Source organism: Canis lupus, chromosome 37, assembly GCF_003254725.2.
Source record: "Canis lupus dingo isolate Sandy chromosome 37, ASM325472v2, whole genome shotgun sequence".
NCBI classification, from domain to species: Eukaryota; Metazoa; Chordata; class Mammalia; order Carnivora; family Canidae; genus Canis; species Canis lupus.
This window is the reverse complement of record NC_064279.1, coordinates 1,326,895-1,354,880: the sequence shown is the minus strand read 5'-3', so window position 1 is coordinate 1,354,880 and position 27,986 is coordinate 1,326,895. Positions and strand designations below refer to the sequence as shown.

The 27,986-nt window shown below is 48.8% G+C and overlaps 3 protein-coding genes and 1 long non-coding RNA gene across 7 annotated transcripts in view; 2 read left to right on the top strand and 2 right to left on the bottom strand.

The window, feature by feature from the left end:
• Positions 1–470, bottom strand: part of MFSD6 (major facilitator superfamily domain containing 6) — a 72,402-nt gene extending 71,932 nt beyond the window's left edge. The window contains exon 1 of the mRNA XM_025441739.3: positions 43–470. The gene's annotated coding sequence lies outside the window, so the exon portion shown is untranslated. The remainder of the gene's footprint in view (positions 1–42) is intronic.
• A 2,070-nt stretch (positions 471–2,540) lies between these two features.
• On the top strand, positions 2,541–7,411 carry LOC125754468 (mucin-6-like). The gene is made up of 4 exons (XM_049106443.1): positions 2,541–2,609; positions 2,701–2,840; positions 3,208–4,494; positions 5,209–7,411. The coding sequence occupies exons 1-3, from the start codon at positions 2,541–2,543 to the stop codon at positions 4,460–4,462; spliced, it is 1,464 nt and encodes a 487-aa protein (XP_048962400.1). The 3' UTR covers positions 4,463–4,494; positions 5,209–7,411.
• Positions 7,412–11,476: 4,065 nt separating this feature from the next.
• Positions 11,477–25,956, top strand: LOC125754486 (uncharacterized). Its single transcript, XR_007408846.1, has 2 exons — positions 11,477–21,083; positions 22,262–25,956. It is a non-coding gene; the product is annotated as an uncharacterized LOC125754486 (long non-coding RNA).
• The window catches only part of INPP1 (inositol polyphosphate-1-phosphatase), a 25,644-nt gene continuing 22,488 nt past the window's right edge, over positions 24,831–27,986 (bottom strand). For all 4 annotated transcript variants that reach the window (XM_049106571.1, XM_025441484.3, XM_035710810.2 and 1 more), the window contains one exon: positions 24,831–27,110. In XM_049106571.1, coding sequence (XP_048962528.1) covers positions 26,549–27,110 — 562 coding nt within the window. In that variant the 3' untranslated portion in view covers positions 24,831–26,548. The remainder of the gene's footprint in view (positions 27,111–27,986) is intronic.

Genomic DNA, 27,986 nt, shown 5'->3' with positions numbered 1-27,986 from the left:
ACCCCGCCCGCCGAGGCCCCCTCCCCGTGCGGCCCGGCTCACCTGCTGCGGGCGGCGCCGGCGCTCAGCTGCGCGGGGTGCGGGGCGCCTTCTGCTCCCGGCGCGGGGCGGCGGCTGCCGGGGCGGCGCGCATCATCTCGGGCTCGGCGCGGCTGCGGCGGGCAGGGCGGGCGGGGCGGTGCCGACTGGGCAACCCGCGGCGGCCGTCTCCCCTCTGCCTACGCGGCCCGGTGCCTCAGCCGCCCGCCGCCGGCTGCGCCCGTGTCGGGACCGAGCGCCGAGGATCCGCCGCCAGGTGCAGCGCTCCGCCTCCTGCGGCGGCGGATGCGTCGGGGCCGCTCCTCCCGGCCTCCCGCCCGCCCCGGGGCCCCCGGGCCTGCCCCGCGGGGACGCGCGGAGGAGCGGAAAGCGCCCGGCGCCCTCCCCAAGCTGGTGGCGCGGGCCCGGCTCCCGGGGTGGGAGGCGCGTGGGGGGCGCCCGCTCGCGGGTCGTCTGCGTCCCCCGCCCCCGTCACCCCGCCCGGCGCGGTACCTCGGGGCCGCCTGCGCAGACGCGGCCGACCGCGCTCACCGGCTGAAGGGGGGGAGGGTAGCTGCGGGGTGGGGGGGGGGAGGGTAGCTGCGGGGTGGGGGGGGGGGCGCTGAGGCCGGAGCAGCCTCGCACGTGGGAAGGTGCTGGCGAGTGTGCGCGTGAGCGCGGGTGGCGCCCCCGGAGCGCAATGGGCGTCATCCTTCTGGTCATACGCGAAGCGGGGGCGGGGTGCGGCTGCTGCAAGGTGGCCTTCCCTCTGTGCAGCAACGACTCACAGGGACATTCCCGCGCGGATGAGACGCCAAGGCCCGCTTGCCGTCAGCGTAGTCCTCGAGGTGCAGGTGCCACCCCATCTGACAACGGACAGAACCGAGGCTGCGACTTGCTGTGGCCTATCCACGATTACTAATGAAAGGGAGACAAGTCTTTATCTCCAGGACTTAGGCTCCTAACCACGAAATCCTACTGACAATTCCACAGGCCCTGGAAGCGTTAGGATTTGACACCCCTCTTTAGGAAGAATGAAACAAAATCACAAAGTCCCTGTAGCCCCCCGAAGCCCAGGAAGGGCCCAGAATCTTACGTTACCTTAGCCTCACAGTAAGTCCAGCTGCAATACTTTTGCACAAAAGCAAGGCAAAGGCAGCGAATGCTAAAACGTCAAATGAAAGCGATGAAGGTGGGTTGTCAGAGAATGAGGTTTTGGTCTAGTGTGGCTTCCTGCTGCATTACTGGAACTGACCGCTCGCAAACTACCCAGTGGGTGGCTATCCTACTAGAATCCTCATTCTTTCCTGTCCAACTATTAAAGAAGCAACCTAAAAAAAAGAAAAAAGTGAACAGATTGTAGACCTAATATGGCTTAAACTCCCTCCTGCATATGGAAGGAGGGGAAGGGGAGCGGGAGAAACTGGATGCTGCTCCTGCATCGCCCTACTCCCGAGTGTGGTGCTCAGCTTCCAAGCAGACGGCCAGGCAGGCTCTCCCGGGGGTCACTGCACAGAAAGATGCACAAACAAAATTAAGATGTTGAAATCACTTGCTTTTTGAATCATTTTACAACACAGGGTAAGAAGCCAGGGAAAAGTGAAATAAGTCAATCAGAGAAGTACAAATATTATATGGTCTTATTCATTTGGGGAATATAAGAATTAGTGAAAGGGAATAAAGGGAAAGGAGAGAAAATGAGTGAAAATATCAGGGTGACAAAACATGAGACACACCTGTGAAACGAACAAGGGGTAGTGGAAAGGGAGGTGGGCGGGGGGGGGGTTGGGGTGACTGGGTGATAGGCACGGGGGGGGGGGGGGGGGGGGGAGCACTTGGCCGGATGAGCACTGGGTGTTATGCTATATGTTGGCAAATTGAACTCCAATTAAAAAAATTGAAAAAAAAAAAGCCAGGGGGAAAAGTGAGGGTAGATGAACACAGGATAGGGTGCAAACATTCAGGTGCTCTGTTGTTTCTATTCTAAAAGCAAGGATTACCCAGCCTTCACTTTTTCCTTTTCTTCCTTTCCTTCTTCATCTGTACTGTCTTTTAGTCTAAAGGTATCAAGATTTTTTCAAAATCAGGTCCTTAGCAAACTCCCTCCCACTGGCTAAATCTAAAGATGTGGAAGTTTTGTAAATAAAGTTTTTTAAAAGCAGGAAAAAAAGGATAAGGTACAAGTAGGTGGTGTATGTTATGAAATATGAATACAACCTGTGCCCCCCGCCCCCAGCTCTTCTTGATTCAGCCTTCCTTGGGTCTTTGGGCTGGGTGCAAGGACCGGAACCCAGGTGGGACGGGGAGAGGCCTTGACAGACGGTGCCCGGTGCCAGGGCCAAGGAATGCTTTCTCAATGCATCTCAATGCTTTCCCAGGCACGATATGCGCGGAGCCCAGGTCCAGCTCACCCGTTACCCTGGTGAGGAGTTTGGATGCGGTGGGCATTTCTCAGGCAAAGAATGAATGGAAGCTTCGTAGGTGTCACCCGTGAGTAGCCATTGTAACCTTTGAATGGGTTCATGATTCTCATGGGCTTCGAGAACATTTACGCACACTCAGACTTCTCAGCCCTTCCTCCGCTCCCGTGCGCACTATCACTGTAGGTCGCAGACTATTCGCCTCTACTTTAACTTCCTATTTCCTCCTTATACTGTTTGTTTCTCTTATTTCCCTTGGCAGAACGTGTCGTTCTTAAACGACCGAACAAAGACGTCGCGGTATGTAACGACGGTGGTCGCAGCAGCAGCTGACACTTCACGGGACTTACCTGTGCCAGGGCCTTTCACATATTCATTCTCGCAACAGCCCCGTACCAGTGGGTGCTGTTACTCTCCCATTCGACGGATGCGAACACGGCTGCGTGTGAAAGGTTAAGCAGCTTGCAGGGTCACCTCGCTCAGCGGCAGCAGGATCCGCGTTCAGACCAAGGGAGCGTGGCGTCAGGACCGCCCGTGGACCAGCCCCTTCCATATTCCCATATGGGGGCTTAGGGATTTTACTTTTTACTAAAAAAATGTATTTATTCGTGAGACACACACAGAGAGGCAGAGACCCAGGCAGAGGGAGGAGCAGCGTCCTCCGGGGAGCCCGACGCGGGACTCGATCCCGGGACCCCGGGTCACGCACGCCCTGGGCCGAAGGGAGCCCCCTTGAAAGTGTCTCTTCCTCTGACTTGTGACGCTCGAGCCTGGGGTCTTCGTCGCCCCTCTGGCCTCTGTACGCTTCCCTTGGCCTCGGTCCGCGGCCTTGCTTGCTTCTAGCAGCTTCTCTGCTCTCTGTCCTCCTCCTCGGCCGTCGTAGGTCCGCAGGTCGCCTCCCTCGGGTCCCCGGCCCGGAGCACGCCGACCTGCCGCAGCTCTGCCCCCCTCGGCCGGCCCCTCCCCCTCTCCGTCGCCCCCCCCCACCCGGTCGCCGGCGGCCGCTGAGCACACAAGGCCCTCCCGAGGCCGGCTCAGCCTCTCCGCTGAGAGCCCTTCCGGCCGCGCGTCCCCAGGACGCAGGGCCCTGGAGTCCGGCTTTCGGGGTGCAGAGTCCGTCGGGGGCCGCCCTCGGCCGCGGCCTCTTCGCTCCCGTGACGCCGCCGCCTCAGGGCCGCCTTCCCTGCGGTACCCGGAGGCCTCCCCGCGGCCGCACGCTGCCGCCCAACCCCGGGCGCCCCTGCGTGCGCTGCTGGCGGCCTGCACCCGCCGCCCCCGGGCCGCCACAGCCACTCACGGTTCCGCAGCGCCTCAGGCCCCCACGCCGCTTCTCCCCGGAGGGCCCGGGAGCCCGCGGTCGCGCCTCGCGGCGGGCCCCGCGTCCACGCGGCGCATTCACCCGCGCATGCGCACCGCACCGCGCACGCCGCACGCGCACCACGCACGCACACCACGCACACACAGTGTACGCACACCGCACGCACTCCGCGCACGCACGCACCACGCGCACACACCACGCACACACTCCGCGCACGCACCACGCACGCACACCGCGCACTCTGCACGCACGCACCACGCACACAGCACGCACACCATACTCACGCCGCACAGACTTCGCGCACGCGCACACCACGCACACCTCACGTACACCATACGCACACTGCGCGCACACTACGCACACACAGTGTACGCACACCGCTCGCACTCCGCGCACGCACGCACGCACCACGCACGCACACCGCGCGCACACCACGCACTCTGCACGCACGCCCTGCACACAGCACGCACGCCGTACTCACGCCGCACAGACTCCGCGCACGCGCACACCACGCACACCTCACGCACACCTCACGCACACCGCGCGCACACCACGCACACTCCGCGCTCACACCGCACGCACACACTGTGCACGCACACACCCCCGCACGCACACGGCACACACGCACACTGTGCACTATTCTGCTACTATGAAAGTGCAAGCGAACAGGTGCGGGGCGCCCCAGCAGCCCGAGCCTTCCCCGTGACGCGTCCCGGAGCCGGACGGGAGCTGGCCCAGGTGAGAAGGGGGGGCAAACCCCAAGCTCCTGAGTCGGTGGCCTCATACCGGGGATGGAAAGGGCGCGAGGGCGGCGATAGAGGATTGTCGAATGAATAGTTGACAGTAACCGGCTGAGCTCCGGAGTAACTACGAGCCGAGCCGGTTCCCTTGAGCCCCCTCCTCCGCCCCCTCTTCCCTGGGCGTTGCCCTCATGGAGAAAGTGCCACTTTGACCAGATTCAAAAGACCGTTTAATTGTAAACAGGAGGACAGAAGGCAAACTTACAGAAATCCTTTATTCTGGTATCTCTTTGCTCGCTTCTCCGCAGTTTTCCGGGGGGACGAGCATATCGACTAATAATAATAATAACAATAATAATAATACTGTGGTCTCCTTTCCAACATTCATTATCTGTTTTTCAAAATATGGTTACGTTGACAAAACAATGATAAATATTCGTGATGATCGACAGTCGTTCCCTTGTGTTATTACTTTATATTTTTTTATTTTTATTTTTTCCCCCCATTTGTGCCCCTCTTGCTTCGGCATTGAATAAGACTAGCTGGTGCTTTGAGAGAAATGATTCACTAGGTCACTAAAATACCACTCTATACATTTAGCAAGTGTAAATAAGAACTTTTGGTGTAATAAGGGTTTAAAAAATTAAGAATGGGTGTTTTAGTGTGATTTTCTTCATGTATTTTCCTAAAATGTTTTCTTGTCCTTTCACAGTCCAGTCCCACATCATCATCATCATCATCATCATCTGTTTATTGGATAACAGTAAGTCCGCTGGCTGTAGTGCAGTTAATCCCCAGATATATAAAGAAGAATAAAATCAGGTCCCTTCCATCAAAAGGCTTGTGACCTGCTAAGAGAGACAGGGCTATAAATAGATGGATAATAGAAGGTAGCATATGCTATGAGCCACACAGAGATTAACTTTTCAGAAATATCACTTCCATCATGTTCCTCCCCTATTTAGAAAAATTCATGGGATGTCTGGGTGGCTCAGTGGTTGAGCGGCTTCTTTGCCTCAGGTCATGACCCCAGGGCCCCAGGATGGAGTCCCGCATGGAGGTCCCCGCAGGGAGCCTGCTTCTCCCTCTGCCTGTGTCTCTGCCTCCCTCTCTGGGTCTCTCGTGAACAAATAAATAAAATCTGTTTAAAAATTCATTAGATTTTTATGGCTTAATGCCTAAAGTTCCAAAGTCTTCACCACTTTCAAACACTAAGTCTTGCCAATTTTATCTCCTCGGCACTTCTGTAAGATGATGCATCCTACCCTCCTCTACACACGCTGCCCTAAGGTCTTCATGAGAAGGTGTCCAAAAGGGCCTCCCCGTCTGCAAGGAGATCCCAGAGAGAGCCAATACAGACCAAGGCACTTACTATGGATCACAGATATGTAATTTTTAAAAATATACTTCTTCACCTTTAACACTTTTTCTTAGAGTATGATATGTAGAACAGTAGAGAAATCATAAGGGGCAAAATTCAATAAGTTATAATAAGTTTGATAAAACCTGTGTAATCACCACAACAGCAAGATGTTGAATATTACCAATCCCCCAGAAGGTTCCCTTATGACCCTTCCGAGTTACTCCTCCTCCCTTCTCCCAAAAGATAAGCATCATTCTGCTTTGTAAGCTCACAGATTAGTTTGGCCTGTTTTTAAGCTATATATACAAGGAATCAAAAGGATATAGTCTTTTATACTTGATTTCCTTTGCTCAAAAGTACAAGCTGTGTATAGTTATTTCACTTCCAACATACAAAGAAATGACATTATTTTTTTTATTCTTCTGTTGGGCATTTGGACTATTTACATTCCTGGACAATTACCGGTAATGACGCTATGAACATTCCTGTACTTGTCTTTTGGTTCACGTATATATGAGTTTCTATCATATGTACCTAGAATTATGACTGCTAGATCATAGAATTATGTAAGTTTTCACCTTTATTAGTTAGTATCAAATTCCCAGGGGGGTTGCAAGTATTGATACTCCTTTCTCGTTTCATGTAATATCCTTGCCCTGACTTGGTATTTACAGTCTTCTCTTCTTTTAAAAAAATCTTTTATTTTGAATAAATTATTACAGAGAAGTTGCAGAGATGGAACAGAGAGCTCCCTCACCCAGCTTCCTTCAGTATTACATCCTACACAGCCATAGTATAGTACGATGATCAAAACAAAGACCTCGACATTGCTAAACCCTGATGCAGATCCTGCGTGGATCTCGCCAGTCTTTCCACCAACATCCTTCTCCTGTTGTAGGGTCTAATGCAGGCTTTCACATAACGCTCGCATCTCCCTGATCTCGTCCTATCTGTGACCGTGCCTCAGTCTTCCTGTCCTTTACTTTACCTGGCTACTAGGCCTAGGGTACTAGTCCTGGTAGTTTATAGGATGACTCGTAGTTAGAGAGAGGCCACATCTTTGGGGGAAGAATGTCACTGAGGTATGAAGGGCACTTCTCAGATCATATCAGGAGCACACACGTGCTATGTCCCATTACCTGTGATGTTGACCTGGATCCCTTGAGAAAGGTGAAATCTATTAGATTCTTCCACTGTCAAGTCATGATCTTTCCCTTTCTGATTAACAATATGTGGAAGGAGACACTGAGTATTGGCCTATTTTGTGCAATAGGCCATTTCCTTTTAAGCCTTTATTCATTAATTTTAGCCTCATTGGTTCTTACTGGCAGCTACTATTACTGTGATATTCTAATGGAGATTTTGTATTGTCCTTATTACTTATACATTATTAACTGGAATTCTTTTGTAGAGAAAACTTTTCTCTTCTCCACTTATTTTTTTTTTCTCCACTTATTTCTTAATCATTTATTTATATCAGTATTAAATCTTTGATTTAAAATGCAATCTCTTTCTCTCTCTGAAATAAATAAATAAATCTTAAAAAAAAGTAGGGTACCTGGGTGGCTCAGTTGATTAAGCGTCTGACTTTTGATTTCAGATCAGGTCATGATCTTAGGGTCCTGAAATTGAGCCCCAAGTTGGGCTCCACACTGGGTGTGGAGCCTGCTTAGAATTCTCTTTCTGCCCTCCCTGTCCTCGCTCTTTCTCAAATAAAGTCTTTTAAAAAAATAAAATTCAATATTTTCATTATTTTCTTTCTTAAATTGTTCTATATTTAGCCATTGGGCATTCTTTGCAGGTTGGCTTCCATGCCTTTATTTTTCAGGGCAGAATTTGAGTATAACTTATTATTTTTAGCAGAATTTTAAGTATATAACCAGGATAATTTTGCCATGAACGTTGCCAAAATATTTTCTAAAATCACTTCTCATGTTAATTGCTTCACAGACTCTTTTTAAAATTGTGGTGATACATAACATAAAATTTACCATTGTAACCATTTTAAGTGTCTAGTTCAGTAGCATTAGGTACATCCACATTGTTATGCAACCATCATCATCATCATCCATCTTTATAACTACTTCGTCTTCCCAAACTGAAACTACATACACATTAAATAATAATTCCCACCTTCTCCTCCCCCCATGCGCTGGAAACCAGCATTCTGCATTCCCTGTGAGTCTAACGATTCTAGATATCCCATGTAAGTGAAATGTAGTATTTGGCTTTTTATGTATGGCTTGGTTCACTTAGAATGATGTTCTCAGGGTTCATCCACGTTGTGGTGTGTGTCAATATTTCTTTCCTTTATAAGATTGACTACTATTCCATTGTAGGTGTATATACCACACTGTGTTTATTTCTGTGCCTATTTATTTATTTTTAGGAGCTTTGGCATCACAAGATGCTCTAGGCCGTCTTACATGTTGCAACACTGGAATCTAATCTTTCTCCTAAGAGCTATGGTTCTTTTCATTGGAAGATGGTATTTAGAAAGCAGCTGATTGTGTTCATTATAACTAGGATATCACTGCTTCTAGGCTCTTCTAGTGGACAGAGTAGGAAATGTATGTATGTTCACTAACCCATTTATCCATACATATCTGTATTTATTACTGAACCTACCTAACTGCTATATAATATAAAAACAAAACAGCACATGAGTTCATGCTGATATTCTCAACTCCAATCCAGCATTATAGGGTTTCTTCTGGCATTTCCCCTTTGCTTATTTATAGCTTTTCTCTACCAGTGAGAAACTTGGCTTGCTTTATAAGATACTTACTTATTTGTTCAAAGTCATGATGTAAGACAAGTAGTTTAAGTAGTTTTACTAATACCCAAGGGAATTAAGTTTACTAACGAGTACAGTGTTTTGGAAACTTTTTGTTTAGCCTTGCAATATCCAGTCAAAACACTGTTTTCCAAAGATCCTTGGGTCAGCTCCAGTCCTTTCTCACCTAACCCTTCAGCGTGGTCACCCATGTGTAATGCAATTAGATTAATTTGTAATGCAACTAGAATCACTTGCCAACATTTTGCATTTTATCTTGAGTTGCCTTCCCTTGTACAATAGAATTCACGGATTTCAGTGTATTTTTCGGTGGGTGTTTAGAAGATGCATAGAGTCACGTACCTATCAGCTCAGTAACATAAACAGCAGTTCCATCACCTCAAAAGTTCCCTTGTGCTGTGTCACTTTGTAGTTAACCCCCCAATTCCTGCCAGCCATTGATCATAGCAGAGCCTATAGTTTTCCTTTTCCAGAATGTCATATAGAGGGACTCATACAAAATGTAGCCTTTCAGGTCTGACTTTTTTCACTTAGCAATATGTGTTTAAGATCCACTGATATTATATGAATCAATTGCTTATTCCTCTTATTGTTGAGTAGTATTTAATTGTAGAGGCATAGCACAATTTTTTACCCACTCACTGATTAAACAGTGTCTGGCTGGTTCCAGTTATTGGTTATTATTAATAAAATTTCTATAAATATTTGTGTACAAATTTCATGTCAAGAAAAGTTTTCAATTCAACCATTCATCTATTGGGGGACACTTTCTTTTGCCCATTTTTATTGGGTTGTTTGTATTCTTACTGAGTTTTGAGAGTTCCTTATATATTCTGGATAGAAGTCCTCTACTAGATATGTGATTTGCAAGTGTTACTCCAAGTCTATAGCTTGTCTTTTCATTCTCCTAACAGTGCCTTTTGCAGGACAAAGTTTTTAATTTTTATAAAATTCAACTTATCAACTTTTTAATTTTATATATTAGACTTTTGGTTTCACATCTAAAAGGTCTTTGCCAAATCAATAAAATTAAACGTTGGTTCTTTGAAAAGATAAATGAAATTGATAAACTTCAAATCAGATTGAACAGGAAATAAAAAGAGAACAAACAAGTTACCAGTACAAAAAAAGAGAGGATATCATTAGCAGTCCTATTAAAAGGATAATAATATTATGAACAATTTTATGCTAATAAATTTGTCAACTTAGATGAAATACACAAATTTCTTCAAAGACAATCAAAGCAACTTGAACAAGAAATAGATAATATAAATAGGCATATATCTATTAAAGAAATTGAATTTGTACTTTAAGATTTTTCCACAAGAGGAATTCTAGGCCTTGACCGTTTCACTGGTTAAGTCCTATCAAACATTTAACTAAGAAATATTACCACTTCAGGGATCCCTGGGTGGCGCAGTGGTTTAGCGCCTGCCTTTGGCCCAGGGCGCGATCCTGGAGACCCGGGATCGAATCCCACGTCGGGCTCCCGGTGCATGGAGCCTGCTTCTCCCTCTGCCTGTGTCTCTGCCTCTCTCTCTCTCTCTCTCTGTGACTATCATAAATAAATAAAAATTAAAAAAATCTTAAAAAAAAAAAAAGAAATATTACCACTTCTATACAATTACTTCCAGAACCAAAGAGAAGAGAACTATTCCCATCTCAATTTATGAGGCCAGTATTACCTTGATCCCAAAACCAGACAAAAATATTATAAGAAAATAAAACTACAAGCCAATATACCTAACATACAAGCAGGCTCCACGCAGGGAGCCCGACGTGGGACTCCATCTCAGGACCCCGGGGTCATGCCCTGGGCCGCAGGCAGAGGCTCAACCACTGCCCCCCCCCCCCGGGTACCCCTAAAGTTACTGTTTATGTTTATAATAAGCTCTCACTCATAAGGCTGATCTGGGTATGTCAAGGAACCAGGGGAGTGCCCCCACTGATCCTCATCCTCCGCGTGCTTGCTGAAGCTTTCTTCCGAAACTGCTAGAACTAACCAGGTCGAGGTGCCTGGGCTGGGCTGTCAGCTCAGCCGACCCTGGGTTTGGCTCAGGGCATGATCTCAGGTCCTGGGACAGAGCCCTGCGTTGGGCTCCCTGCTCAATGTCCACATGTGTGTGCTTAGATGCCCGCTCCCTCTGCCCCTCACCCTGCTCTCGCTCTCTCTCAAATAAATAAATCTTTTTTTTTAAGAACTAAAAACAGGTTTATGTAATACGATAAGGTACAAAATTAATATACAGGATCCGGTATTTCCTAGGTTATCATGTAGAAAGCAAACACTGTAGGATGGGGGAAAAAATGATACCAGTCAGAACAACAAGAAAATTCTCACTTCTTGGTCACTTCTGAACATTTTCTACTTCTGTATTCTTCTCAAAGTGTTATCTTAGGAATCAACTGGAATGTATTTATGATCATGAAGCCTTTCCCGAGAGGCTATCGCTGTGGTATCCAGAATGTCGTCATCTCCTCTTGATTCAGTGGAATGCCTTGGTCTCTGTTTCATTCAACAGATCAATTGAAAACCATGTTCTTCCTAACACAGGCCACAGCCGGATCCATCCTACCATTGGGTGGTCTAGGCATTTACTAGTGAGTTAATTTATGTAAAATGATCCTTCATATTGGATATTTTTCTATATGATGATGGACTCATATAATTCAGGAGAGCTGTGTAGGTAAAACATACGTTTGTAATTGTGGATTTAAATTAAAAGACAACAAGAAGGAAATACATATTTGCGTGCTCACTAACTAGTACAAGTAGAATTTCAAACTTCTGCTGTATTTTATTTTATTTTATTTTATTTTATTTTATTTTATTTTATTATTTATTATTTTTTGCTGTATGGTATTTTAGAATAGATGTCAAAACAAAAGTATGAAACAAACTCTTCTTGATTATTTAAAGTCAAATAGTAATTTTTTTGTTTCTATTGATTTTTGCTTTTCTTTATTCAAATCCCAGTTAGTTAACATGCAGTATAATACTTGTTTCAGATGTGCAAATAGTGATTAAACACTTCCATACATCACCCAGTGCTCATCACAAGTGCCCTCCTTAATCCCCATCACCTAATTAACCTATCCCCCCTCCGACCTCCCCCCTGGTAACCATCAGTTTGTTTTCTATAGCTAAGAGTCTGTCTCTTGGGGTGCCTGGATGGCTCGCTTGGTTGAGCAGTTGGTTGAGCATCTGACTCTTGGTTTTGGCCCAGGTCATGATCTCAGGGTCTTGAGATCCAGCCCCAGGGGTGGGGGGTGAGGGGGTGTCACTCCCCACTCAGTGGGGAGTCTGCTTCCCCTCTCGCTCTGCCCCTCCCCTCACTTGTGCACACTCGCACTCTCTCTATATATATATGTATATCTATAAATATATCTATATCTGTATCTGTCTATATCTATATCTGTATCCATATATATCTATATTGACATCTATATATATGTATCTATATATATCTGTATCCTATATATATATCTGTATCTATATATCTATATTTGTATCTATATATATCTGTATCTCTATATCTGTATTTATCTCTCTCTCTATATATATAATACAATCTTTAAGAAAAAGACTGTTTCTTGGTTTGCCTCTCTTGGTCTCTTGTTTTGTTTCTTAAATCTCACAAATGAGTGAAATCATATGATATTTGTCTTTCTCTGACTGGCTTATTTTGCTTAGCATAATACTATCTAGCTCTATCCATGTCGGTGCAAACGGCAAGACTTTTTATGACTAATAGTCCATTATATATTATATATATTGGAGTATTATATATATTAATTATATATATTGAGTAATTATTCAGTTAATATTTATTAGGTGCTCAAAGTCCTGACACAGTCCTTAATGAAGTCATACAGAGCACACACAAAAACAACAGGCCATGATATTAGGGAGCTTGAAGTCTTAGCAGAGAAAGAAATATACTTAAAGCATATTTTAGGAATATATGTTATTTCAGGGAAAGTACTGTCTACTCAAGTGATCTCCCTTAAAATATTTTTTTCCATAATACCATGTGTATTACTTCTTAGAGATTCTTAACATTCTCGTCAAAGACTTTTGGACATATTCATTCATTTGACCACTATTTACTACTAAGTGCCCACCTCGTACCTCACACCGTTCTGGGTACTGGGAACACCGTCATATTTCTAAAAGTCCCTGCTTTCATCAAGCTGACATCCCAGAGGGTATATATAACCTATAGCCCAAACGTTACTGGTTTTGTTTTTCTTTAAGATTTTATTTATTTGAGAGAGAGAGAGTGAGAGAGAGCAAGGAGAAGTATAAGGAGAGGGACAAGCAGACTCGTGCTGAGTACAGAGCCCAATGCGGGACTCAGTCCCACCACCCTGAGATCATGACCCCATCTGAGCCACCTGGGTGCCCCCAAAATGTTACCTGTTTCTTAATGAAATGTTGTATCAACTTTATTTCTCTCTTTTCCCTAGTTATAAAAGGGATTCTTGTATGTATGTGTGTGTGTGTGTGTGTGTGTGTGTGTATATATATATATGGAAACAAACTACAATGATACAGAAAATGATTCTTTTGTAATCCTATCCATTGGCATAATCACCATGAAGAGTTTGGTGTATCCGCTTACAGACTTTTTTAAAAAATAATTTTTTGAATTTACAAATGAAATCACTCTTTTATACATTATTCTTTTTTTCCCCCCACAATATACCATCACCCTGTACCCTGTGTGTTTTCATAACAGGGCATCTAGACCCAATTCTTTCTGTTCATTGGTTGCATAACATACCATTGTATATAGGCTGCAAGTTATTTTAGCCTCTCTTTCATTGATGATCATTGAGGTTATCTCCAGTTTTCCCACTATGACTAGTGTTTTGCTCAAGAGATCTTTGCTTACCCCCAAGGTATTCTCAAATTCACATTGTGGCACCTAGACAGAGCCCCAGCTTGCTGCTCTGACTGGACTAGGGAGAGAGAAATTGGAGTTTAGAGACTGGGCAGCCAGGATCTGAAGGCTTAACCTCCCAGAGAAAAGAAGAATCTGGAGCAGTGAACTCAGTGCTTTGTATGCAATTTCCCTTCAGGCTTCCTTTTGCAGTTCCTAAACTGTACATGCTGAGGGTAAAAGGATGAGAAGCCCGTGAAGAGCACCTAGGGGCTAAGTGTCTCAAAATCTAAGAAAAGCGGGGCACCTGGGTGGCTCAGTGGTTGAGTGCCTCTGGCTCAGGAGCTGATCCCAGGTCCCCACAGGGAGCCTGATTCTCCCTCTGCCTATGTCTCTGTGTCTCTCATGAATGAATAAATAAAATCTTTTTTAAAAAATCCAAGAAAAGATTTTGACATCCTCACCAATTTTTCTTTATTTCCTTTGGGAGGTGGGTGGCAGGCAGCGAGCGGCAGGAGGAAGGCCTCGTATGCCGAAGCCTGGGAGTAGTAGAAAGTCCCCAGAGGGTTTGGGGGGAAATGAGAGCCTGACTTAGAATTATTTGTACGTATACGCATCGGAAGGGCCCCCTTTGACGGTCCTGCCAATGAGGAGCCCGGGGCACAGGGAGTGTCGCTGTGCACAGATTTCACTGTGACCCCGAATCTAGGTTTGCTTAAATTCTGCAGGTTCCTCAAGCCGAGCTGCCCATTGGTGTGTAAGGGGGAGGCAGAGGCAGAGGGAGGCGTGGCCGACAGTGCTGACCTGGGAGTTTGAAGGATGACAGGATGTCTGAGACCAGGAAATGAGGAGGGAGTGGGGAGAAAGAGCTCAAGGTCTAAGAGAACAAGGCCCCAGAGCTTTCCCTCAGGGCAGGCTATGGAAGAAGACCCAGATTCAGAAGATTAGAGGGTGAGAAGAGGAGGGGAAAGGTGATGACTTCCGGAGCTCTTGACTCCCATGGCCCGGCAAGACCTGGCCCTGGAACTGTCTGGCAGGCGACTAGAGATACAGGTCTAGAGTTTGAAGGAGAGATGAGAGCTTTGCCCTATTTAATCCAGGCCCTTCTCCATTCCCTCCTCTTTTCCGTCTTTTATAAATTTGGGAATCAGATATGTGGTTGAAGTTGCAGAAATGAATGAGATTTTTTGGGGGGGATCCCTGGGTGGTTCAGTGGTTTGGTGCCTGCCTTTGGCCCAGAGCATGATCCTGGAGTCTGGGGATCGAGTCCTGCATCAGGCTCCCTGCATGGAGCCTGCTTCTCCCTCCTCCTGTGTCTCTGCCTCTCTCTCTCTCTCTCTCTCTCTCTCTCTCTCTGTCTATCATGAATAATAAATAAATAAATCTTAAAAAAAGAATTTTTTAAAACCATGATATATTCGAATTTTATAATTAAAAAAAATATATATATATAGGGACGCCTGGGTGGCTCAGAGCTGGAGCATCTGCCTTCACACTCAGGGCATGATCCCGGAGTCCTGGGATCAAGTCCCGCATCGGGCTCCCTGCATGGAGCCTTCTTCTCCCTCTGCCTGTGTCTCTGCCTCTTTCTCTGTCTGTCATGAATAAATAAATAAAATCTTTAAAAAAAAAACAATATAGAAAATCTGATTCATAATGAAAACTAGATCTCATCCCTCAAATCCTAGGAAAAGGGTCATCTAGATTTTAATTGACCCTGTCCAATGCCTGTAGGATAAATAGTAGCTAGAATGCGGTTCCTTCCATAGGTGGACATCTCGAATCCTTCAAAGTGCTTCTTGTATTGAGTTCAAGATTGCCTCTCTATAATATCCGCATAAATTTCAGTGAAGGCATATTGGTTTTTCAATATAAATATTTAAGCTTTTTATCTACTTCACACGATAAAATGGTATAAATCAAGGAATATAGCAGACGTCACTAATTACATAAAATTGGCCAACTAAGCATCAGCGTGTAATTCATCCTAAAGAAGAGCAAAAGAATATTAAAACAGCCTTATCTACTTTTTTCACATATTAGATAGAAAATTGTGGCTATCCAGTGTTGGCAAGGATGTAGGAAATGAACATTCTCATCCTCTGCTGATAAGGTGTCAGCTGGTAGACCTTTTTTGGACGACCCCTTGTCAGTAGGCACCCAGATTTAGAATGTCCACCTCTGATCTAGCAATTGCACTTCTGGGAATTTATTATTTTTTTTCTGGGAATTTATCTTAATGGCACAATTAGAGAAATGTTCAAATATGCACATTGTTCAAGTATACTCATTGGCTTTTTAAAATTGAAGCATAATATACAAGTAGTAAAATATACAAAATGTACACAGCTCACTGAAGTTTTACAAAGTAAATGTTCCTGTGCATCTGCCATCGGGATGTAGAACATACTGGCACCCCACAAGGCTGTCTGTCTGTCTGTCTCCTGGCCATCTCCAGTCACTTCCTCCTCAAAGGTTACTACTAGTCTCAGATGAGGTTCCCAGGGAAGCCGACTCTGATTACGGTGCAGCCGCAGGGACCAATTATTGTGGGAAGGAAGGAGGGAGAGTGGGAGAGAGGGAAGGAAAGAAAGACGATTGGACAGAGGTAGAAGTTGAGTTGGGTTGCCATGTCCACAGGGTCTTGGGCTGACTCCACAGGCGCTCTAAAGCACGGAAGGCACTTCAGAGATACCCTAAATTTCAGGGAAGGCCTTCATGCCCTGCCCCAGGCTTGGGGAATGTGATCTTGGGGCAGCTGAGGCATTTCCTAAGACCACTCCTGAAGACAGATCTTGATGGTGCTTTCCAGAACACCATATGAACGTATCACGTAGTACGTGCCTTTCCTGTGTTCCCTCTTTCACCCAGCATAATGTGCGTCAGGTTGGACTGCGTTGTCCGTTCTATTTCGGTATATCGGGTACATCTCCTCCTCCTGTAGCTGCATCCGCTGGTTTTTCAGGGTTTGGCCGTTATGAATACTGTTGCTGTGGATATTCTCATACATGTCTCTCATCATATATTTATTTACAGGCATTTCTGTCGGGCATACACCTAGAAAAGGTCATAAAATAAGCATATGTTCAGCTGTCTTAAATATTTTTCTGAAGTGTCTGTTCAGCTACGTGTTGAATAGTTTTCTAAAGTAGTTGTACAAATATCTGCTCCCACGGGCGACGTGAGAGACTTGTAGTTGTTCCAGATTCTCACTAATACATGTTATTCCGGTGGCTCTGGTGGCACGTCCATGTGGTTTTAATGCATCTTCCTGGTGACTAGTGAGATTGGGCACCTTTTCATACACTTACTGGCCACTTAAACACTCTCTTTTATAAAGGGTCTTGTGGGCATTCTTTCTTTTTTTTTTTTTTCTCATTAAACTTTTGTTTTAATGGGTCTCAAAATTCTGCGACAGATTTTCGGTCAAGTTGTTTCCATTAAAAAGTAGTGGTTTAAAAAATTAATAACTTAAAACTGCCAAACACACACAAAACAAATGGTCCACCAAAAAACACATTTTCCTTTCCCTCTGAAGGTTTTACGAGGCATTGTTACCAGTAACCAGTCTCTTACTGTGAAACTTAAGTGACCGATTGGCACAAACGGTTCTGAGACCTGCTTCCACCGCTGGTCAAGACTGGGCGGCAGGTGTCGGGTCACGTCCATGTAGCCTCTGAGCGCTCAGGGCACCTTGGTGACCTTATGGCTGCCCTGAGGCCATCACCGCTGTGATGCCACCACGGCCTGGTCTGTCCCCTGTCCCGAGCGGCAAACGCCGGCGGGGGATCATCAGGCTCTCAACACTCGTGGGCTTGGCAGCCCATGTCCACGGGGGCAGCATCCACAGATTCAGGAACTCAGCAGCCCATTGTCTCCTTGGGCTCAGCAAACCTGCAAGCTGGGGAGTGGGCACCCCCCGAGGTGAGCCCGGGTCGCCCAGCACAGTTGCCAGCCTGCGGCAGCTGCTCCCACAGAAGACACCTGTGCCCTCTGCGGCCCCGTCGCCACCGCCAGCATCCCGAGCATCCTGAGCATCCTCCACACACCTGCTCTGGCCGCCACTGCAGCATCCACAGGAGGGGCCGCCCTGCGACAGGCTTCACTTCGGGGTAACGGTGGCTGGGGACAGGGGTGCCCGCTCCAGGGACCCGCATAGCCAACAGCCTGGGGGCTGGAGCCCGGGGCACTTCCCACGCGGAGGCACCTGCCTGCCTGTGTCCTGGGACGCCGGGGGCACCTGCACCTGCACCTGCCACAGCCCCATCTCGTCCGTCCTCAGGCTGCGTGATGGTGACCTCGGCCCACCAGCGCTCCCGCCCCGGGGGCTGACGGTGTGCGGTCAGGTTCCCCAAATGTTCCAGTTCCTAGGAAGCCTGTGGAAGGGGACCCCTGGCCAGGAATGGCCACGCAGAGGGAGGAGCACCCTGCGGCCAGGGCTCCGTGTGGGGGAGCAGCCTGGAGGTGACAGGTCAGCCCCGCAGGGACCTGGCTGTGCGTGGCCTTCGCCTACCTGTGGGCCACCTGCTGGAAGCACCTGCTGGCAGCACCTGCCTGAGAGGGCACAGCGTGGGGTGCTCCCCAGCAGGCGACACGAGGACAAAACGCACTGTTTCCCTTGTCATCCCAGTGTTTGGATGACTAACAGCACCCTTCAAGGGGCCCCTGGGTGGCCCAGCGGTTGGGCATGTGCCTTTGGCCCGGGGCGTGACCCCAGAGTCCTGGGATCAAGTCTGCTTCGGGCACCCCGCAGGGAGCTGCTTCTCCCTCTGCCTGGGTCTCTGCTTCTCTTCATGTCTCTCGTGAATAAATACATGAAATCTTTAAAAATATCTAAGGAATAAGCAACGAGGAGGCCCTCCAGCTGTCTGTTGGGGTGGCCCTCGTGCAGCGGGGGGGCCGCACTGGGCCTGACCAACACCCAGCGCAAGGTTACAGGTGCAGGGCCCGCCCGTAACTTAGGGCACTTGCTGCCGCCCACGACGTGGGGGCCTCTGCTCAAACAGCGGTGGGAAGTGCTGCAGTATTTAGGTGCTTAATGGCCCTGAAGTAAGACATTATTCCTTTCCTCCGCCGTCTCTCTCTCAACCTGTCCTGATGCTACTTGCTGTTTACTGTCATTCCAGATAAAGGAGATTTTAAAATTTAACTCATTAGCATGAATTTTATTCATCTTTATATTGGGTGATGCCGGTTCTAAATGCAGATATAAGAGCATTTAACTCACGTCTGGAGTCGCCCAAGTGACACGATCCACTGCTCATGCAGGAATATGCATGTTTTCTTACCAGAACAGGGGAAAGAGTCCACAGAACTGACTCTGCTGTTTTTATTTCTTGCCCTGAGACTCACACGTCCTGCCGGGAAGGCCTAGGACGGGAAGGAGCTGTAGGTGACGGAGCTTCCCATTGCTTCTCTGCCTTGATCTTCAGCCGATGCGACTTGCTAATTCAGAAAAATAACGCGGGTAAGAGAGGGTGGGATAGGGCCACTGGGTTGTCCACCCCTGTTTCTCGGAACACCAGCGCCCTCCTTCTGCACTGGAAGCAAGGTCTGGCTCTCGGGGGCTGTCAGTGCCCCCCTCAGTCATGAATGTACTTACTGGTTGGCACTGGGAGCCTCACCCAACGGCCAGCATCATGGGCCCCGGGAGCCCCGTGCCCCGGCCCTGCGAGCATCAGGTGAATGGAACGGCTGTGCTCCACTGGCCTGTGACCTCACGTACAAGTTCCAAGATAATTTTTTTTTTTTGTAAGAAGAAGATTTGATTTGATTTCCTGCAAATTTTTGTTTAAATCCCCGTTAGTTAACATGCAGTGGAACACTGGTTTCTCTCCCTTCCTCCCGCCCTCCCTCCTTCCTCGTAAAGAAAGCAGGCCCCAAATCCTGCACCAGCGTGGCTCCTGCAGAATCAGGAGCATTGGAAGTACAGCCTGGAAAAGAAAACCGTGGTAAGAGTGTAGGCATTTTGTTATAGAGCCAGAATTTTGGGTGGTCTGATTACCAGACAGAAATAGTGAATAAAACCTTTTAAGAGCTGTGGGTGCTCGAGGCAGCTACCTCCCTGGGATCAGTTTCCAACTTTGACCTTCCCCCGACCAGGGCTGCTTGGGCTCCTTGCCATTCCAAGGGGACGTTCGCAGTTGCTAGGTTTGCTTTACCAGCCTCTGCCCCGCAGATGCGATCATGAGAGGTGTTACCGAGGGAGAGCAAAGGCGACGAATGACTATTTCTACTCTCTTTGCTCTTAGAGAATGAAAACAAAACTGGGGACAAGAGCGCGGCTGGAACCTTTTGCTTTTGCTTTTTTTCCTCCTTTGGGGAAAAGGGCAAATGTGTTTCTCTGTTTGACCTTATCTGCTGTGGAAAGGGCAGTGTGGTTTGCGTGCAGCCGTGTAAGGCCGCTTGCAGCGACACACTGGGGCCGGGGAGGCAGGACAGGAGCCCATGGTGCGTCTGGGCACCGGCTGCACAGGGGACACCTTGACGCAAGCCCGGCTGCGTGCTGCGCGCTCAACAGGCGGGAGCAGGGTGTAGTGCACTAGAGGGCGCAGGGGGCTCGGCTCAGTCCCGAAACCCAGGGGTTTATCACAGATCTTGGGACACGAATAAGTGCTAATGTTTATTCTGTACTTTCATCCTGTGCTTGTACTGGCAGGAAGTCTTCTTTCTTCACCACTTTGACAAATGTCTATATTTACGGCACTTTTAATTCTTTAGACGATGAAGTAAACAAGTACAGCACAAGGAGACAGTGAGTGGGGCTAAGGGTCGGGCAATCGGGCCACAGGGGTCATGAGACGGTGGTGGTGAGGGCGAGGGAATGTGATCAGAGATCAGACCAAGGTCGAAGGCTGGCCAGCTTCGTCAGGCCGAGTGGCAGAGGTTGCTGGTTGTTCTCCAAGGCCTGTTTCCTACCTTCGAGGATGACCAGCGCCTGGTTTTTGGCTGGCTAGTGGCTGCTGGCTGCGTGGCTGCCTACATTTCCAGCTTCCTATAAATAAGCATAGTCACATGACTCGGTTCTGGTCAATGAGCTATAAAATCACCCACTCTTTCCTTCCTGTCTTTCCCTCTATCTTGCTGCCTAAAATGCAGATCCTGTTGCTTAGCCTGGAGAGCAAGGGCCAGAGTCTGGGGATGGAAGGAGCCCGAGTCCCTGAGGGTGTTAGGATAGAGTCACCATTCAGCTTATGGAACCACCTTTATCTTATTTATTTATTTTTAAAAAATATTCTATTTATTTACTCAGAGAGAGAGAGAGAGAGAGAGGCAGAGGGAGAAGCAGGCTCCATGCAGGGAGCCCGACGTGGGACTCGATCCTGGGACCCCGGGGTCATAGCCTGGGCGGAAGGCGGCGCTAAACCGCTGAGCCACCCGGGCTGCCCCCTTTATCTTATTTAAGCCATTGTTATTTCGACATTTTGCTACTCACAGTTAAAGCTAATACTAAGTGACCTGAAGTACTGCTGCAGGTGTGCAGGGGCTCGACGTCTTCAGACAGAAGAGCCGTCTTACAGATTTTACATGTGGGTGCACAGGTCTGTGTATTTATACTCTCATCATTATAGCGGGAAGCCCTGTACAGAGCACACATCTGCTGGCACTTCAAAATTTCATGCAGGGAACTTAAAACTAAGGGGTCAGAAGCCAGGGCAGAAAACTGGCCACATATAAAGTGCATTAAAAGCCAGTGACCTGGGGCACGTGGGCGGCTCAGTCGGTTGAGCGTCTGCCTTCCGTTCTGGTCCTGACTCCAGGGTCCTGGGATCGAGCCCCGTGTTGGACTCCCCGCTCAGTGGGGAGCCTTCGTCTCCCTCTGCCCCTATGCTGCTCATGTCTCTGTCTCCCTCAAATAAATAAATTAAAAAATGGCAGTGATCTTTAGGACTCTACTCGGTGTGGGAGCCAATCCTTAAGAGCAGTTGGGCTGAGTTGGGGTGATGATAGGAGCCAGCAATTGGCTTGTAGAGAGTAACAGGTGAAAGGAATCTATAGAAAGTGTTTTTACAAGAATATTCTTGAAAAATAATTAATGAATTTAACTTTTTATTGTAAGCAAAATATCTACTTAGGAAAAGACAGTGTCACACCATGCCATCTAGGGATACACAAATTTGCTCGTTATTTTGTTTTAAGATTTTATTTATTTATTCATGATAGACAGAGAGAGAGAGGGGCAGAGACCCAGGCAGAGGGAGAAGCAGGCTCCATGCAGGGAGCCCGACGCGGAACTCGATCCCGGGTCTCCAGGATCGCGCCCTGGGCCAAAGGCAGGCGCTAAACCGCTGCGCCACCCAGGGATCCCCTTGAATAAAAGATACAAGTAAATGTGTAACACGGCACTTGGAGTGTAGCGATCGGCATGTGTTACCTGCTAACACGACATTGTGTCATTATACTACGGCAGAGGAGCAAGCTCCCCAGAGACTGCCCTTAGCGCTGGGCGGGGGGCTGTCTCCGTACCACCCTCCATCCAAGTGACCTGGCACATTAGTCTGTTTCCAGTAACAAACTGAATTGCTGACAAAAAAAAACTCCGAAAAAACAAAAGTGAGGTCTCTCTTTCAACTTATTTTGTAACTTTTATGTTTTTCTTTCCTGATAATTGTTAGGTTGACTGCATTGTATGTGAATAATAAAAGTATTCGTAGCTATGTGTTATTGAGCATCTATCTACATGTTAAAGATGAACGTAATTATTGCATTTGCTTCTTAGAACATTCCTGAGAGACGGCATAAATCATTTTACCAGATGAAGAAACTGGGAATCAAAGAGGTTACGTGGCTTAGTATCCAATCTAAGATCACATTGTAAGTAGCAGTGAACCAGGTTCACTTACTCTAAAACCCACGTTCTTCCCCTTGTACCAATGGTCACTCTTTCTTTGGTAGCAAGGTATGTCATGTTTTATTTGTGGTTCACTTTGGCCTGTTGAAACCCAGTGGTGGACAAGAATTTTCCCCTAGAGATGTTTTATTTATTTATTTACTTACTTACTTTTTTTTTTTTTTTTTTTTTTTTCATGAGAGACACAGAGACACATGAGAGAGGCAGAGACCCAGGCAGAGGGAGAAGCAGGCTCCATGCAGGGAGCCCAACGTGGGACTCGATCCCGGGTGTCCAGGATCAGGCCCTGGGCTGAAGGTGGCGCTAAACCGCTGAGCCACCAGGGCTGCCCTAGACATGTTATTTTTAATGGAATTCAAATCAGTTATTGAAGATACAGTAGCATATGATTGCATGAAAGAAGGGATAAATCAGTTGTTACAATATAGATGTGAGAAATAAAACAATAAAATGTAAATGAGTAACTTACAGATAGGACCTTGAAAATAAAACCATCATTATTAAATATTTACTAATTGCTTTTAATAGTGACCTAAATGCCTTACTGAACTATCCCTTTGTTATAATATTCCTTAAGTTGCAAGTTAAGGTATTTTGTTCTCAAATTTAAAAGTATTGTCCCATTGGAAAAATTGTGTTATAGGGACACCTGGGCGGCTCAGCAGTTGAAAGTCTGCCCTCAGCTCAGGTTGTGACCCCAGGGTCCGGGATCAAGTCCCACATCGGGCTCCTCGCAAGGAGCCTGCTTCTCCCTCTGCCTGTGACTCTTGTGAATAAATAAAATCTTTTTTAAAAAATTGTATTATAGAGAGGTCTATTACAAATTGTGAATATTTTACCTTTTTTTCATTTCCATGGATAACACATCTCCATTCAGAATAGACACATTTCACAGGCTCAATAGCCACCCGAGGCTAGCAGATATCATTTGGGAATTGTAAGCCTAGATTACCGATAGATTATGATTCTCAAAATAATCTGGATAATGAAATTATAATCTATTAGAATTTATTTTTGAAAAACAACTTCTCACATGTAGGACCTTGCTTGTGATAGATTAGTATGACAAATTGATAGAAATATTTATCCTGGGGGAGAAATAACATCAAAGCTACCAATTTCTCACTGTAATGGAACTCTTCTTATATCCCAAGGTTAAGAATACATTACCTCTCTCTGGCTTGTCATTATTTTGCCTACTTCTCTGCTCTAGGACTTGGTATATCAGTCTAACTGCATGATGAGCTTGCCCCTGCAGCAAGCTGTCCTAGCACACTGAAGGCTCCACGGACATAGCTGGGCTCATTGGAAGGGCTGAGGTTGGTAGGCCAGCCTGGCATGGAACTCTGTGCTCGCTGAGATACTTGGCTCGAGGCAGACGCATCTACACAGCACTGAATCTCCAGTACTGATCCCCAAACCCAGTTGAAAGGGCTTAGCTTTCACTGTAGAGAGAGGTGGCCAGGTTCCCTCAGATTCCAGCTGCTGGGAGCTCTCTCAGTCTGGCCCCACTATCGAAACGATGCTATAGTGGAGGAAAAGCAACTTGGCTTCCCAGAGATTGCTCTCACTGCTGTGCAGTGGAAGCTTTTTACCACCCTCCATCCAGGGCTGGCAGATTGAGCTCTCCCCCGTCTCCTGTAAAACATGCTGGCTCATGCATCAGACACCGACCCTCACGGCCAACGGGCTACTCTGGCACATCCCCTCTATCACTACCCCCACCCCCTCTATCCCATCCCTGTCAGGGCAGTTGTATGTTTGCCAAGTCTTGTGGACGCCTTTCCAAAACTGTATATTCTGATCGTAATTGAAATAGATTAGTTACACACAAAATGATGGAATGTGATTTTGAAAACAAAGAATTAAAGGCTTTGGAAAGGGTTCCTAAAGAGGAGTCTTTTCTTTTTTGAAGACTTTTTTTCAAGTCATCTCTAGACTTGGCGTGGGGCTCAAACTTACAACCTCAAGATCAAGAGTCACATCCCCCACCGACCAAGCCAGCCAGGTGTCCTCATAAAGGTGAGTCTTAAAAAAAAATAGTGTATGAGACAATCGTTAAAAAAACAGAGGGAAAGGTTTAAAATTCAGAATATGTCCTCAGATTGCTTTGCAAGTATTTTTAAGTTTTTTTCTTCTAAAGAAATCAGTAAGGTCATTCTCCCATGGGTGTAGCTTGTGCAAGACAAAGTGCAGGCCTGTCCTTAGACACATGCTTAAGGAAGTGCCTCAGCTTTCCTGCAGGCTGGCGAGGAGTGTGTATGGCAGATGTTACCAGAATGGACATGACTTCTTATCGTAGCTTTTCTTCTCTCATACATTGATAAACTGCTTGTTTGGATCACATTGAAGAGGACTGTTTTCACTGCATTTTATTGATAATTTACATGCTCTGAAAATGTTCATGTTGACAATAAATGCTTTTTCTTAAACCATATTCTTTTTATTTTTAAAGATTTTATTTATTTATTCATGAGACACAGAAACAGAGAGAGGCAGAGACCCCGCCAGAGGGAGAAGCAGGCTCCCTGCGGGGACCCCGATGGGGACTCGACCCAGGGCCTTGGGATCACGCCCTGAGCCCAAGGCAGACGCTCCACCACTGAGCCTCCTGGCCTCCCTCTTAAACCGTATTCTAGTTCTCTCCGTTCTGGCACATATCAGAGAGCAGGACCCATTTCTGGGCTTTTGTTTTTAACGTGATGTGTGAAGAATGAATTCAGTTTTCTTTAAATCCACCTTTAAGACAACGTAAGTGGTAAGAATATGGAGCTCGGGTGCCAGCAGCCAATCACCAAGCACAGTCGTGGTTTTAAGCGTAGTCGGTTCGACTGTCCTTACAGACCCCTGGGAGACGCTGCCGAAGTGCCCCTTGCCCCCAGAGGGCCGGGCGGAGCGACCCCAGGGCTGAGGTTTGGACCCCTCCCGGCAAAGCCCGGGCCTCACCGGGGCTGCTGAAGACCACAGGCAGAGAGGCCCGCGGCCCCAGAGGACACTGGCCATGGCACCCCGGCAGGGGTACGGGCCACCTGAGGCCGCGGTGCAGGGCTGGGCCCTTGGAGGGGCACCACGGAGCAGGGACAGGTCCTTGGAAGGCTGCCACCGAGCAGGACTGCATCCTTGGAGGGGCGTCGTGGAGCAGGGCCGCGTCCTTGGAGGGGCATCACTGAGCAGGGCTGTGTTGGCTCGATGGCTCATGGAGGTCTCTGAGTAGCTGGCCCAAGGTCCCCGTGGAGGCCTCGGGGTGAGCAGCCGGGGCTGCAGGCCGCGGGCCGAGTGCCGAGTGCCGAGCCGGCCGGTGTGTAGCAGCCCGTGGGTGTCGCCGTGGGGTGGGGAGCGTGGCCCACTAGGTACGGGGAGGGGAGCAGCCTGTTAGGTGTGGAGGTTGTGGCCCGTTAGGTGCGGGGGTCACGGCCCGTTAGGTCCCGGGGGTGGGTCGTGGCCCGTTAGGTCCCAGGGGGGTCGTGGCCCGTTAGGTCCCAGGGGGGTCGTGGCCCGCTAGGTCCCAGGGGGTCGCAGCCCATTAAGTCCCAGAGGTGGGTCATGGCCCATTAGGTCCCAGGGGGTCGCAGCCCATTAAGTCCCCGGGGGGGGTCATGGCCTGTTAGGTCCCAGGGGGGTCATGGCCTGTTAGGTGGGGGGGTCACGGCCCGTTAAGTCGGGGGGGGGGTCATGGCCCATTAGGTCCCAGGGGGGTCGCGGCCCATTAAGTCCCGGGGGTGGGTCGTGGCCCGTTAGGTCGCAGGGGGGTTGTGGCCCGTTAGGTCCCAGGGGGTCGTGGCCCGCTAGGTCCCAGGGGGTCGCAGCCCATTAAGTCCCGGGGGTGGGTTGTGGCCTGTTCGGTCCCAGGGGGTTCATGGCCCATTAGGTCCCAGGGGGGTTGTGGCCCATTAAGTCCCGGAGGTGGGTCATGGCCCGTTAGGTCCCAGGGGGGTCATGGCCTGTTAGGTGTGGGGGTCGCAGCCCGTTAAGTCGGGGGGGGGTCATGGCCCATTAGGTCCCAGGGGGGTCGCGGCCCATTAAGTCCCGGGGGTGGGTTGTGGCCTGTTACGTCCCAGGGGGTTCATGGCCCATTAGGTGCAGGGGTTGCGGCCCGTTAAGTCCCGGGGGGCGCGTCGCGGCCCGTTAGGTCCCGGGGTGGGGGGTCGCAGCCCGTTAGGTGGGGGTGCCCACGGCCGCGAGGCTGGGGATGAGCAGGCCGAGGAAGGCGTCCAGCCGCTCCCTGGAGCGGTAGGCCAGCAGCCCGCCCTTGTTGGCCCAGCGCTCGGCGCCCGCAGCGCCCCGGTTAGCCGCGTGGTAGCGCAGCTGCGGCGGCTCCAGGCCCGCGCCCGGCCCGGCCCGCAGGCAGCCCTGCAGGTCCGCCACGCCGCCGCCCATGGCCCGCAGGATGGCGTGCGCCGCGCAGCAGTCCCACTTGAAGGTGGTGTCCTCCGAGAAGATGTAGACGTCGGCCAGGCCCTGCACCACGCACAGGCCCTTGTAGCCCGCGCCGGCCGCGGGGAACACGCGCTCCCCGCACACGCGGCCCACGGCGGCCTTCACGGTGGCCGCCTCGCTGGTGCTGATGACGGCGGAGAGCCCGCGCGGCTGCCCTGCCTCGGGGCCCGCGCCTCCGGCCGCCCGGGGCTCCCCGCTGCTCCCCGCAGGCCCGGCGCGCTGCAGGGAGTGAACGTTGGTCCCCAGGTAGGAAAGGCCCCAGTAGCAGCGTCCTCGCCACCTGCGGGACAGAGCAGGACAGAGTGCACGCGCGTCCCCACGGCTCCCGACGGGCCCAGGGCCTGCGCCTGCGCCTGCACCCGGGCCCAGCTGCCAGGACACGCACCACCTCGCCGGTCACAAGACAGGAACACAAACCACTCCCCTCCACCTGCAGGTCCCTTAGCAGCCTCACCGGGGTCTTCCTCAGCACCTTCCTCTTCCGAGCTCCGCTTTGGCTTAAACACCCAGAAACGGGGACGCGGGATTTGTGGAGCGCTTACTGCTCACTTTTTTTTTTTCTTTTTTTTTTAGATTTATCAATGAGAGACGGAGAGAGGGGCAAAGGGAGAAGCAGGCTCTCCCTGCAGGGAGCCTGATCCCAGGACCCCGGGGTTATGCCCTGGGCCGAAGGTAGACGCTCAACCACTGGGCCACCCAGAGGCCCCTTGTTTCTCAATGTTTAACTATTCTGTTAGGTCAGGTTGCAGATTCCTCTACTTACAGAGGCGGGGGTCGGGCCCTAGAGACCACAACCGTGAGCGTGTCACTCAGTGGTGGAATCTGCACATCAGCTCCGGAAGCCCCGCTCCCCAGTGACTACCCTGCCAATCATTTCTAGGCCATAATTATGTCTGCAGCGAGTCCCAGTTCTTAATTTCTTAATAATTCTTTAAAGATAACAGGGGATACACTTTCAGTTTGCAAGAAGGCAGGGTAGAGAAAAAAGGGCAAAATTGCACAGGTGCAGTTTATGTTCATTAAAGAACAAATCTTAGTTGCCTGAAGCAACTCAAAGTTCAAGAAGGTGTAGTCATTCACATGGAAAAATAGGGCCTATTTCGAAACTGAAACCACCAGAAAATAGCTGCTGGCTTCCACTTGGACCCTACCTTGC